The following is a 14,185-nucleotide window of genomic DNA, read 5'->3' as shown; positions in this document are numbered from 1 at the left end:
GAGCACTCCACCCACCGAGAGAGGACAAACTACCTTTCTCCGGTCCAGAACCATGGCCTCAGATTTAGCGGTGCTGGCCCTCATCGCAGCTGCTTCACACTCGGCTGCAAACCGCTCCAATACATCCTGGAAGTCCAGGCTTGATGGAGCCAACAGAACAACATCATCTGCAAAGAGCAGAGAGGAAATCCTGTGGTCCCCAAACTAGAACCCCTCCGGCCCCGGCCTCCACCTAGACATTCTGTCCATAAGGACTATGAACAGAACCGGTGATAAAGGGCAGCCCGGCCAGAGTCCAACATGCACCGGGAGCAGGTCTGACTTACTGCCGGCTATGCAAACCAAACTCCTGCTCCGGTCATACAGAAACCGGACAGCCCTGAGTAAGGCTTCCCGGACCTCATACTCCCAGAGCACCCTCCACAGGACACCACGGGGAACGCGGTTGAATGCCTTCTCCAAATCCACAAAACACATATGGACTGGATGAGCGAACTCCCACGAACCGTCCAGCACCCTGAAGAGGGTGCCACCAGGTAGTGATCAGTGGATAGCTCTGCCCCTCTCTTTACCCGAGTGTCCAAAACACACGGCCGGAGATCGCCTGAAACGACTACAAAGTCAATCATTGATCTCCTACCTAGGGTGTCCTGATGCCAGGTGTACTGATGGACACCTTTGTGTTCGAACATGGTGTTTGTTATGGACAAACTATGACGTGCACAGAAGTCCAACAACAAAACACCGCTCGGGTTCAGGTCAGGGAGGCCATTCCTACCAATCACGCCCCTCCAGGTGACACTGTCATTGCCCACGTGGGCATTGAAGTCCCCCAGGAGGACGACGGAGTCCCCCGTTGGGGCACTTTCCAGTACCCCTTCAAGAGACACCAAGAAGGCCGGGTACTCCGAACTGCTGTTCAGCCTGTAAGCCGAAACTACAGTCCGAGGACCTGTCCCCCACCCGAAAGTGAAGGGACACGACCCTCTCGTCTACCGGTGTGAACTCCAACACATGGCTCACGAGTAAGCCCACCCCAACCCGCCGCCTCTCACCACGGGCGGTTTCAGAGCCCAGGCTGTGCGTGGAGGTGAGCCCAACTATATCTGGCCGGTATCTGTCGACCTCTCGCACCAGCTCAGGCTCCTTCCCTCCCAGAGAGGAGACATTCCATGTCCAAATACCATGCCCGGTTTGGGCCCCCTAGGCACTCGCCTTCGACCGCCGCCCAAACCACATTGCACCGGCCCCTTCAGAGCTGCCCTGCAGGTGGTGGGCCCACTGGGGAGTGTTTTGAATATAATAATACAAATCTGATCACATCCTGTAAATGTATCAGTGAAATAATGATTGTTAATATCATCCAGAGTTACACGGATTCTCTAAAGGAGAAGTTCTAAAATGTTCGGTTCACTAATATAGTAAACATAATTCTGCTTCTCCTGGAGGACGTTTCAGTTTGGCCACTAGGTGGTGATCGCGCTACAAAAGTAAATCTTATTTAAGAAGAAAGAATGAACAAAAAACTGTTATGGACACAAATGGTTACTCTAAAAATATAGATAAAAAAAAAAATATATATATATATATATATAAAAAGAGTTTAGAAAATTCATACAAAGATGTTCATTCAGTCAGAATGTATGTTTAGGTCAACCGAGCGTTAGCATTAGCATTAGCTGCCCTATGGGAAATCCCATTATACGTTTTAGCATTAGCATTAGCTGCCCTATGGGAAATCCCATTATACGTTACCATCAAGCTAGCGGACTTTAGCTTTGTGACCAATCTCTACTTTTATGGATCAATTAGTGATCTATTAAGATTCAGATCAGTTAATCGATTTGATCATCCCAGCCCTTTGATGTATGAAAGAACGCTCCACGTTTTCTACAATGAATTCAGTTTCAGTTCAAAGAGAAAAGTTAAAATGAGCTCTGCGGTTCTGCTGCTCATCTTAAACACTTGATAGTTCAGAAAGAGCTGCTGGATCAAACCAACGACCTTCTGAACGAGGGATGGCTGCGTTTGGTTCTCTGAGGATTCAAATGGGTAGATCAGAGCCGCTCCCTGAGCGCGCTCCCTGAGCGCGCTCCCTGAACGGCGCTCCTAGGACAGCGCTCCCTGAACGGCGCTCCTAGGACGGTGCTCCAGCGATGTCTCAAAATGAAAAAAACGCCAGTTTTCTAAAAACTGGTGGGTGTGAGGAGGCGGCGCGGCAGGATGACGGCGAGAGCTTGAATTTTCCTGAGACGCTCCGTTTTCTTCTTCCGCCCTGCAGCTCCGTCTCCACGCCCACGGAAACATGGATGGCGCCACTCATCGCCATGGCGAGCACCGAACATTCTGATCCCTCAGGTCGACGAACTGGAATCTTCTGCTGTGAAGTTCAAACTTTCACTCATGTCACCACCGACGTTTTGAATGAAGCTCCACCCAGGGCGCCTTGACAGCCCCACCCAATCTTCTGTGAGCCCGCCCACAATGGCTGCAGAGCTAAAGCAAGTAGAACGGAAGGGACTGACATGTCTGAAACAAGCTGGAGTTTTTAACGGTCCTTCCGTATCTGCTGGTACCGGTACCGAGTTTGGCGCGGTGGACCAACGACCAGCGCCGGCTCATGAGTCCACATGATGCTTCTCTCCAGGACTCGCTTTGGTGCTGCGCTGCCAACTAGTGGTGGGAGGCTGAACCAACAGAAGTAAATCTGTGAGGATGTTCTAGAGCAGGAGCTCTGAGGAACACCTGGAAGATCCGCCTAATCTGGACTATCGTCCTGCTTTCTGATTGGCCTGACGGCTGAAACCTGTGAGCCCACCTCCACCCGGCTGGTCGTAGAAGTCCTCTCGAGAGTCCCGCCCTCCTCCTCCTCCTCCTCTGGGAGCTCCTCGAGAGCCTCCTCGTCCTGCAGACGACACGGGGAGTTTAACACCAACAGGAGAGGAGGAGGAGCAGAGGAAGGAGGAGCGACAGTGCAGGAAGCAGAACTGAGGAGCAAACAGCACCTCCTACCGGAACCAGAGTGGAGGAGGAGCTTGTTAGTCAACTATCAGCCAGTCAGAGAAGACGTTAGAGAAGAAGCTCTGCACACCTGTGACAGGTTAGACAGGGTTAGAGAGGAAGGAGGAGGAGGAGCAGGAGGAGGAGCTTTGCTCCAGCAGCTGTGAAGGCAGACATCTTTACTTCTGTCGCACAACAGCAACACACAACAAGCAGGAGAGCAGGCAGAACCGCCACCACAGGACTGACACACATCTACACAACCGCCCCTGAACTCAACACACACTGACACACAAAGAGTCGGCGTTGTGTACCTCGGCCCTCATCTTTCTTGAAGCCGAATCCACTGCCCCCCCGCTCTTGTCTCCGCCCCTCTGCGATGTCCACCCTCAGCGAGCGATCGCCCAGCAGCTGCAGAGACACAGGTGAGCTGCAGGTGAGCTGCAGGTGGGCTGCAGGTGAGCTGCAGGTGCAGATACTCACAGCTCCGTCGTACGTCAAAGCTTCTTTTAGAGATTCCAGATCTTCAAACTCCACATAACAAAAACCTGGAAGACAAGAAGGAGGTTCATTGGTCTGTGTGAGGGAGGAGGAGGAGCCTAAAGACACACTACACAAAGAAACAAAAACTCAACACAGCAAAATATAAATGCAACCCAACTTTACACAGATCTATACAACTAAACGCACCCCGATACTCTAAACAAACTCAATGCAACACAACTCAGCACTAGGGTCGTGGTACCAACACCTGTACCGTTTGGTATCGGTTCCACATCATCAGTTTTAACCGGGCCTATGCATTTTGACCTTTCTCAACGGCGCCGGCGTATTGGCGTGTCAGCACGTCACTTTGTTTGATGTAGCTTAAAACAGACGCACATTTCTCCCTCTTTACCAGCTGCAGGGGGCGGGGCTGTTCTCGAGGCGTGCACGCACACACACGTTCCTCCGCTGACAGACCGTGCATGTTTGTCAACACCGTGCACGTTGGTCAACACGGTCACGTTGGTCAACACGTGCACGTTGGTCAACACGTGCACGTTGGTCAACACCGTGCACGTTGGTCAACACCGTGCACGTTGATCAACACGTGCACGTTGGTCAACACGTGCATGTTGGTCAACACCGTGCACGTTGGTCAACACCGTGCACGTTGGTCAACACTGTGCACGTTGGTCAACACCGTGCATGTTGGTCAACAAGTGCACGTTGGTCAACACGTGCATGTTGGTCAACACCGTGCACGTTGGTCAACACGGTCACGTTGGTCAACACGTGCACGTTGGTCAACACCGTGCACGTTGGTCAACACTGTGCACGTTGGTCAACACTGTGCACGTTGGTCAACACTGTGCACGTTGGTCAACACGTGCACGTTGGTCAACACGTGCACGTTGGTCAACACGTGCACGTTGGTCAACAACGTGCACGTTGGTCAACACGTGCACGTTGGTCAACACGTGCACGTTTGTCTCTGCTGCAGAGAGGAGGTATTATTTTCTCTGTTTCTTTAAGTTCATTTTCATGTCGTGTTCATGTTTGTGATCAGTTCATCTGAATGAGGAGCTTAAATGAAGACTCACGTTTTCATTTGATCTATAAATGTTTTGATCTTCTCTCCCTTGAAGTATCGATTAGAATATCAGATTGATAAGAGGAGTAGATCAATACAATCTTAACGACATCATCCATACTGGACACGAGACCTTCAGAACTGAAGTCTGACCAGAACCCTGAGGAGCCTCTCCGCCAGACTGCTCTGGACCACAAGCTGACCGTCGGGACAGGAAGAGAAGAACCCACGGATCAGATCCAGGAATCCCTGACAGGAGGATCCGTGTGGGTCCATCTGAACAGGATTAAACTGGATCAGACCAGGATCAGACCAGAACTCAACCTGGATCAGATCAAAACAAAACCGGATCAGAGCTGGATCAAGACAAGATCAGACCTGGATCAGCCCAAAACAAAACCGGGATCAGACCTGGATCAGACCAGAACCAAGCGTGAATCAGATCTGAACAAAATCAAACCTAGATAAGCCCAGGATCCGACCCGAATCAAACCTGGATCAAACATGGATCAGACCTGAATCAAACCTAGATCAGACCAGGATCAGATCTGGATGAGACCAGAACCAGGCGTGAATCGGATCTGAACAAAAGCAAAGCTGGATTAGCCCAGGATCCGACCAGAATCAAACCTGGATCAGACCTGAATCAAATCTGGATCAGACCAGACCTGAATCAAACCTAGATCAGACCTGAATCAAACATGGATCAGACCAGGATCAAACCTGGATCAGACCTGAATCAAACCTAGATCAGACCAGGATCAAACCTGGATCAGACCAGACCAGGATCAAACCTGGATCAGACCTGAATCAAACCTGGATGTGACCAGGATCAAACCTGGATCAGACCAGGATCAAACATGGATCAGACCTGAATCAAACCTGGATCAGGCCTGGATCAAACCTGGATCAGAGCAGGATCAGACCTGAATCAAACCTGGATCAGACCAGGATCAAACCAAGATCAGACCTGGATGAGACCAGAACCAAGCGTGAATCGGATCTGAACAAAATCAAACCTGGATCAGACCTGAATCAAACCTAGATCAGACCAGGATCAAACCTGGATCAGACCAGACCTGAATCAAACCTAGATCAGACCTGAATCAAACATGGATCAGACCAGGATCAAACCTGGATCAGACCTGAATCAAACCAAGATCAGACCTGGATCAGACCAGAACCAAGGGTGAATCGGATCTGAACAAAATCAAACCTGGATCAGACCTGTATAAAACCTGGATCAGACCAGACCAGGATCAAACCTAGATCAGACCTGAATCAAACCTGGATCAGATCTGAATCAAACCTAGATCAGACCAGGATCAAACCTGGATCAGACCAGACCAGGATCAAACCTGGATCAGACCAGACCAGGATCAAACCTGGATAAGACCTGAATCAAACCTGGATCATAACAGACCTGAATCAAACCTGGATCAGACCTGAATCAGGTCTGCAGGTGTGAAGGCTGCATTTTGAATTAAAAAAGTTATTAACAGGACTTTGCCTGACGTTTGGTTAACCCTTTACTGCCAGTGATGTGGCTGGAACAGAAAGTAGAACCCAAGCAGACACGACAGCGCCGTCAGAGGAAGATGATTGTGATATACGCTGAAGCTTCATTTCGGAGGGAAAGTTCTCCTCTTCCAGATGATGAAGCTGCCGTGTTTCACAGAAACAGAATCTGAACTCGTTTAGATCCTCTTCTGCTTCATTCCTGTCAGGAAAAGGATCCACTTCCCCCGACAGGTGAGAGGAAACGTCCCACCTCTCAGGTCTTCAGTCATAAACGCTGTCATGTTTGTGTTATGGCTACACAGGGAGTCTGTCTGGAGTATTTCCAGAGTTTCTATAGTTTTTAATCTGGTTTATTACAGCCTCTGGACCGCATGGTTTGGGTTTTTTCCTAAAAAAATCCTCCTCAGTGGGGAAGAAGTCAGAGCTGGAAGTGTGACGTCACTCTTTGGTTTAACTGCATGAGACAATCATTGGGTTCAAATAACTGCAATTACAGATGAATTCATCACAGGTGAACTGAATGTGATGACAGAACTACTTCATCATCTGGAGGTTCTGACCCGATGACCCATCTTTGTTAAGAACCCGTTTTCATTGAGTGATGATCAACCATGCTGCAGTGAAACCCGGTTTCTCTCAGATTCACAGGTTTGTTTGCTGCGTTTGGTTCGACTTTCTCAGGTAAATTCTCCGTTTACAGCATTTCTCTGACCGTGAGTTTTCTCAAAGATCTAAAGTCTTCTTATAATCTGGAGCTCTTCACCTCTGAATTCTGGTTCTGTTCACTGACCTGGACTCGGTTCTCTGTGGAGAGTTCTACAGACTGGATGGTACGGATGAGGAGGAAACTAGAGCGGCGCCGCCAACACTGCTGGCTTCGACCCCCTTGACCCTCCGGTTCTGGTGGGCTGCTGGTCTGCAGCTAAAACACTTTAGCACGAGAGAGACCCATTTCTGACAGAACGGACCTGATTCAGGTGAGCAGTCATGACTCAGGCATTCTGGGTAGTGTAGTCATCCCACATGTCCGGTTTAGTTTGGCCCTATTGTGCTGTACGGTACCAGTTTGCCTCTGAAAGACTTTTGAATCCAGTGGTTCTCTAGTTCTGGTTCTGGTTCGTTCCTACAAACATCTCCTGGTGTTTGGACCTGTAGCATTAACTGCTGCTAATCGGGACGTCCCATTGGTCAAAGTGTCTTTGCTCCACAGACATCTGGGATATCAGAACCTCAGAAACACTTCAACACACCGACAGTCCTTCTCCAGAAACGAGTCCAAACCGGTCAGAACCGCGGCTGACCGCTTTCTGTTTCTTTAAAATCTGGTTTTAGTCCGTGTGTCCGGCGCTGTTCGGGTCCGCCTGCTGGCTCTTGACCCGTATGTCCGGTCTAGAACACAGACTGGAATTGTCATGCTCCCCTCCCATCATGAGAACCAAGACGTTTGTAGGAGATCATCTAAATATGGCTCGCCGGGTCAGGGGGCGGAGCCACAAAAACCAACCACACCGCTAGAACCACTTCTCTCAGAACATCTCGCGCTGCACCATCGGTGCTGCAGGCGGCGCTGCAGCTCCACACAGAACCAAAGCTCACACCAACCTGACCTTTGAACTTGTCTGTCTCTTTGTCTCGGACCAATCGGACGCTGCGGATGTTGAGCTCTTTGAAGATGATGTCGATGTCTCCCTGCACCGTGTTGAAGGGCAGGTTTCCCACGAAGGCCGTGAACGGGGGATCTGACGGCAGCTCCTTCTGCTTCCGGGGGCCTCCGGGGCCGCCGCCGCCACGGGGCCTGGGGGGGCACAGACAGGTGAACAGGTGAGACTCGTGACAGCCGAGACTGACCGTAACCCGGCAGCAGGGACAGGAAAGTCAGGCAGGGGTTGAAACGATCGTTTATGGTTCTGGATCGGTTCTGCTAAGCTGCCTTACGTAACCCCCCACCCTGAACTATTGCTGCATAATAAACCAATGAAAAGAGGGCGTTCTGATGTTTGGGGGCGGAGCCCAGATCGTCATGGTCACCGTGAGAATGAACAGGGAGAACCGAAGTCCGGAGAACCATCTGGACCCAACAGGGATCCTGCAGACGGATGCTGCAGCAGCTGCTTCAGCATCGACCCGGTTCTCCTGGTTCTCCTCCCTCCAGTCAGAGTTCTCTTCTGTTTCTGAAGTCCGACCGCATCGACGCGTCCACGGCCGGCGGACATCCTCCACCAGAACCGCCCCGCCCCACAACAATCTGGACATCTTCATGGTTTCACTAGAACTCACCAAAACCTGCTCTGGTCCAACAACCACTTAGAGAACATAGAAATGCTGGAATTCTGGTGGTTCTGGTTCATGCCAGATCCGGTTTCTGTGGAGCTGAACAAACATCCAGATCTTCAGAGGAATTCAGCGGGAGATCCGGGTCAGAATCCCAACGTTCCTCAGACGATGTTATTACAGAGTTAGACGTTATTGATCCAACACCAGAACAAACCCGATCAGAACTGATCAGAAACCCTCCAGGATCCATCTTTGTGGATCAAAGAGGAAACATGTCTGGAGGAGTTTTAGTGGAAGAAGTTCAAGACATTCACTGTCACCTGCATTCTGAGCAGAACCAGAACCAGAACCATCTGTCCCAGGAACTGCTGCTTCTTCCAGAGATCATGCAGAGGAACCTGTTCTGAACAGAACCGGGATCTCGGTACCAGATCTAAGGAGAGGACCGCAGCAGAACCTTAGAGCAGAACTGAATCATCCGCATCTTCTCCACCACGTGGTTCTGGGATCAACCGGATCTGAAGATCCAAACGGATCCACCGGATCATCCCGGAGACCTTCATGAGGACCAGCTCTTCTCTCCGGTGAGCACATCAAAACACGGTAAACGGGGAAAGCATCTGGATCAGAGCCGTACCCAGTGCCACGGTCATCCGTTAACCAGAACCGAGCGTGCTGAGCCGAACCCGCAACATCAGACGGACCGCATCTGCTCCAATGGATCGATTCGTGATCCCGGATCGATGCGCAGCGTCCCGCAGACTCCTGCAGCGGCGGCTCGGACGGCCGGTGCCGCGGCCTCCCGGCCCGAACCGCGATCAGAACCGCCGTAGAGGCGGATGGCGCGGCACCGAGCCTCCGGTGGGTCCCGGTGAGCCCGCGAGCGCTTCTGGTTGCTAGCCTGTTAGCTGCGAGACCTCAGGCTCGCCAGTGAGCATGACCGCCCACCCTCGCACGCGCGCGGGTTCCCTCGGAGGGCGCGAAGGCCGGCCGGAGCCCGGAGGGAGCCGCGCGTGCTCCCCGGTTTCAGTTTTGGCGGTCTTTCTGAGCAGCCGCGCGCTGCCGCCGCTTACCCTCTGCCGCCGCCGAAGCTGCCGTAGGCCCGGTCCCGGTCGTCGTAGTTGTCGTAGTCCGCCATTCCTGATGCTGTGTCGGAGGAGGAGGTCCTAGACGTCACCCGCGAGGGGTTTAGCTGCCCGCTGCGCGCCTGACCGGAAACCGGAGATAACAAAGCATAAAAACCGTCAGTTCAGCAAACGGGAGAATTCGGGTCCGGATGTGGAACTTTTGAAAGAAGGTCGTGTTTATTTGACAACAACAATCATACAAACTACACAACTTTTACCTGACTTTGTTTCTGTACAGGCAATCAGGGTACAGAGAGGTAAAGAAAAACACAAACAAGGACACACCTGCAAAACACACACAAGGAAAAAACAAGAATAAACACAAGAACAAGAAAAACAAAGACACAAACAAGAACACATAAAGAAACACACAGCAGCGTTTCCCATGATGGAGACCTTCTGCTGTGTTATTGTGTCTTTGCTCCACACGTGTGAGATGTAGAAAACCCTTCAGCACGCCGACCGGTCCTCCACCAGAACTGGAGCCGGAGGATGGAGTCCAAAACACACAAACAGACTGAGACTCACACACTCACACATGCTCACATCCACATGTGTGTTAATGCATACGAATCGGCAGGATGTGCAAAGCCCCTCCTCTTTAACCTCAGAGGGCGGAGCCTCACCGCACCTGTATGTGCAGGTGCTGCTCAGAGTTTAAATGCAGAAATGGGACATTAAATCCTGATGGTTGTGTGTTTAGTTGTCCGACACATCAACAAAGTTACAATTATAAACAGGAACAGATGTTTTCATTTTCACCAGGTGTTTAGTCCTGCTCCCTCCTTCAAAATAAAAGCTCTGACAGACATAGAAACATAAACATAGAGAATGTTTTCGTTCAACATTTCCTCTCTCAGTTCTCCGTTCCTCTGTCTGGTGCACTGAATGAGTGTGTTGTCCCTCGTTCCCACTCTCCTCCAGGGGAGAGATTCCAGGTGGCTTGTCTGTTCTGCAGCCGTGGACCTCGTCTCTGGCTCATCTTGCACCCCCCGTTTTCCCCCAGCTCCATCTGGATGAAGCCCATCTGCTGCACTATTTAAAATTGTGTCTGCACGGTGGTGTAGTGGTTAGCACTTTTGCCTCACAGCAGGAACGGCCGTGGCTCAAATCCGGGCTGGAGGACCTGTAACCAACTTTCTGTGTGGAGTTTCCACGTTCTCTCTGTGCATGTGTGGGTTTTCTCCAGGGACTCTGGCTCTCTCCCACCATCCATCCAACCATTCATCTATCTTCTTCCGTTCATCCTGGACCGGGTCACGGGGGCAGCAGTTTAAGCAATGATGCCCAGATTTCCCTCTCCCCGGTCACTTCCTCCAGCTCCCCTGGAGGTTCCCAGGCCAGCTGAGAGACATAGTCTCTCCAGCATGTCCTGAGTCTTCCCCAAGGCCTCTGCCTAGTAGGACATGCTTGGAACTCCTCCCCTCCCCAGGGCGGCGTCCAGGAGGCATCAGGACCGGATACCTGTGCCACATCAGCGACCTCTGAAACGTTAGCAGCAAATCTGCCGACAAGCCAGCAAGGCTTGATAGGACTCCATCCCTTACATCCGGCGTCCACCAGCGGGTTTGACACACAGCTGAAGGTCGCCTGAAACGAGTATTTACAGACATGATAAATGAATCCACATGGTCTGTAGACTTTGGACACTACATTCAGCTATTCTCCAGTTCTTTTTTGACCTCCGTTTGTGTTTGGTTCTGGTGTTTGATCTCAAGATAAGCCAAGCTCAGTGGAAAACAGTTTGTTGAGGAATCAGGTGAACTTCTTACAGCAGCACTATCAGCAGACAGTAAGGAGGATCCAGGTGAGTCCAGGGAGGATCCAGGTGAGTCCAGGGAGGATCCAGGTGAGTCCAGGGAGGATCCAGGTGAGTCCAGGGAGGATCAGGTCAACGTCGGAGGGAGAAACTGGTGTCATGCAGAAGTGGAGCGTGGGTCAGAGCAGGAAGACAGAATACGATCAATGTCCAAATCCAGGTCCATGTCAGCATCACTGCACCACAGAAGTGAGGATGTCTTCATCTACTTAGATCAGATTGAGCTTGGATAACAGTGATCAATGACTGCTTGGTAGTCTATGCTGACATCTGAAGGGCATTGAAATGATTCTGTTTTCCCTGCTGAAGGAGACAGCAGCAAAGTTGAATGTCTTTTGACCAACAGGTAGAGATGTGAACCGTCTATGGGGAACACCCCCCTTTACCCAACAATGGCTGGGATTGGCTCCAGCAACCCAGCGACCTGTAAGGAATTCTGTGTTTTTGGTGTCAGGACTGCTGCTTCCTCCCTGGTTGAAGTTTCTTACAGAGTGAACTGGTCAGAATATGTGATTAAGATAAAACAGAAAATAAGACCGGAGAAGCATCACTGGTTCTTTATTAGTTCATACGTTCTTTAAAAGTCAAAAGTAATACTTTCATATGTTAGAAATATTTCTGTGTAAAAGCGCATTATTAGTAGAAAGGAGTCAATTTACATCATAGTTTGACTGATAAAGCTGTGGTGGATGTTTGAAACTTTCACTCTAAATTACTGTTCCAGACTTATTGGTAATGTTTGTTTTTTCAATTCATTTTGTAAAATAACTTTTTTTTAATATATAGTTCAAAGACCTGATCCTGAAGATGAGGAGGACTTTCTCTTGGGAGGTTTGCTCCGATGAACTGGACATCATCAACAGAACAACCCGTCTCTCAGACTAAAGAGACTCAACACCCAGAAGACATCTGGGCCTGACGGGACACCTGTCCACCTGCTTGGGGAATTTCAGGGTCTCAACCACAACCACCTCTGCTCAACCTGCAGGATGACCATCAACACGATGGACAGGTACAGGTCCTGAACGCCTCTACAGCGGAGCCGAGCTGGTCTACGGTCTGCTCTCTACGGAGGATTCTGTGTCCGAACCTGAGACTCCATCAGAGGGAACAGGATGTGACAGAGAACGTGTTCATGTGATCATGGCCCAGAACACGGTCACCACACTGGAACCTTCAGCACCGGTCCAGAGGAACCGGCAGCTACACTTTCTGATCGGCTGGAACCGGTAATCTGGTTCAGATGTAAGCATGGAGAAAATATGACCATTATCTTTCTAAATACAAATGTTCTAACGTCAGGAACCGCTTGTTCTCTGTTTTCATTCATGATGTCCTCCTTTAGTTTTACGACTGCACCAAATCAGTTCAGTGATGACAGAAACGTTGGAATTGGTTCCTTTTGGCTCCTCCCCTCAGGGCTCGTGTCATCGGCAGTGATGAGGGGTTGGAGGACCTGAGGAACAGGAGTGATGGGACGGCCGGATCCAGACGTTAGCCAGAGCCCTCGTCAAAGTTTGAGATGTTGTTTTTGGGTGACGCTCTGGCATCTTTTCAGGGAGTCCAGATGAGAAGCTGCTGTTCACCACAAACATGATGAAACTTCTTGACCATCTAGAACCGTTCAAGCCACGATCCAACAGAACCATCACTGTTCTGCAGAACCAGGAGCTTAATGGAGCTGACCTTTTCTCCACGCAGAAGTCTGTCTGTGTGGGACCTTCCCCCCAGCAGGTCTTGGTCATAGAACCTTTCAGCTGGACTGGAGCCGGTGGTTCTGGTTCTGATGACAAAGTTGTGCTGGGCTGAATGTTGTGGTTTCATGCTCCTCTGGAATAACCACTGTCAGAAAACTAAAGACGCCATGTTCATTAGGCAGAGTGCTCCATCTCTGGATCAGACCAGCAGATCTAGATCGGCAGATCTGCAGGATCTGAAGAACTGTTCCAGGACATTCAGGTGAGCCTGGATCCCTCAGGTGGGACATCTTGAGGAGTATTTTTGGACAGTACATCCTGTGGATCCACTGAAGTAAGAGAGGATGAATTTGTGAAGCTGCAGGAGGTCTCATGAAGAAACTTTAGGAAGTTTGGTTCTGGAGGTCCAGTAGTGTCTGAGCTCTGAGGGTCCAATGTTCCTCTAGTTCTTCCATTAAAGGATCCACAGGTTGCTCTCGGTTTGATCCGAGTCTTTGGTCTCATTCAGGAGGAAAAACCATTTTAGATGTCTTCCCTCTCAGTAGCCGGGCTTTGGTTCTGATCCTCTGGACTTTCCCTCAGATCTGGAGCAGGAGCGTCTCTTTGTGGAGAGGAGAACCTCTGCAGCTCAGCGGTGAGAACGTCGATCTTCTCGCCTGGGATTTTGATTTTCCCCAAAGACTGCAAACACAAAGCAAACACTGAAGTGACCCCGACCAGAACCACAGAAGCAGAGAGCAGACGGACCTGGTTCTCCGCCAGAGCCTCCTTAGCCATGTAGTGTTCCCTCTTTATCTTCATCTCCACCTCCTCAGGAATGTCTGGAACCATCATGTCGATCAGACGCCCGACGAAGAAGACCACATGCTGGGAGGAAGACCGGATCAGAACCACCAGAACTTCACAGAGAACCTCCAGAAGATCAGAACTGAGAGGATCAGTCACTCACACGATGAAGACATACTGACCTCGAAGATGATGATGAAGCTCAGACGAATGGCCAGCAGGTGGAAGTACTCCGGCAGGAACTCACCTTTATCGTTCCTGAAACCCCGATACCTGAGAGCAGGAGGAGGGGTCATTTTCATCCATCCTCATCCAACCGACACCATCCATCATCCATCCATCCATCATTAATCCATCATCCATCATCCACCCATCCATCATCCAT

At 50.5% G+C, this 14,185-nt stretch overlaps 2 protein-coding genes and 1 long non-coding RNA gene across 3 annotated transcripts in view; 1 reads left to right on the top strand and 2 right to left on the bottom strand.

The window, feature by feature from the left end:
- The window catches only part of eif4h (eukaryotic translation initiation factor 4h), a gene marked incomplete in the record, with an annotated part of 12,628 nt that extends 2,593 nt beyond the window's left edge, over window positions 1-10,035 (bottom strand). The window contains 6 exon segments of the mRNA XM_036214828.1: window positions 2,819-2,905; window positions 3,315-3,411; window positions 3,484-3,548; window positions 7,705-7,892; window positions 9,445-9,578; window positions 9,895-10,035. Coding sequence (XP_036070721.1) covers window positions 2,819-2,905; window positions 3,315-3,411; window positions 3,484-3,548; window positions 7,705-7,892; window positions 9,445-9,509 — 502 coding nt within the window.
- A 154-nt stretch (window positions 10,036-10,189) lies between these two features.
- LOC118599514 lies at window positions 10,190-12,211 on the top strand. Its single transcript, XR_004948905.1, has 3 exons — window positions 10,190-11,305; window positions 11,348-11,743; window positions 12,104-12,211. It is a non-coding gene; the product is annotated as an uncharacterized LOC118599514 (long non-coding RNA).
- Window positions 11,860-14,185, bottom strand: part of ano7 (anoctamin 7) — a 20,677-nt gene continuing 18,351 nt past the window's right edge. Inside the window, exons 22-24 of the mRNA XM_024276884.2 lie at window positions 13,983-14,073; window positions 13,762-13,881; window positions 11,860-13,695 (exon numbers count right to left, since the gene is read on the bottom strand). Coding sequence (XP_024132652.1) covers window positions 13,537-13,695; window positions 13,762-13,881; window positions 13,983-14,073 — 370 coding nt within the window. The 3' untranslated portion in view covers window positions 11,860-13,536. The remainder of the gene's footprint in view (window positions 13,696-13,761; window positions 13,882-13,982; window positions 14,074-14,185) is intronic.

The sequence above is a fragment of the Oryzias melastigma genome, linkage group LG13 (genome assembly GCF_002922805.2).
Source record: "Oryzias melastigma strain HK-1 linkage group LG13, ASM292280v2, whole genome shotgun sequence".
Classification (NCBI taxonomy): domain Eukaryota; kingdom Metazoa; phylum Chordata; class Actinopteri; order Beloniformes; family Adrianichthyidae; genus Oryzias; species Oryzias melastigma.
The sequence above is the reverse complement of the archived record's forward strand: the minus strand, read 5'-3'. Positions and strand labels throughout refer to the sequence as shown.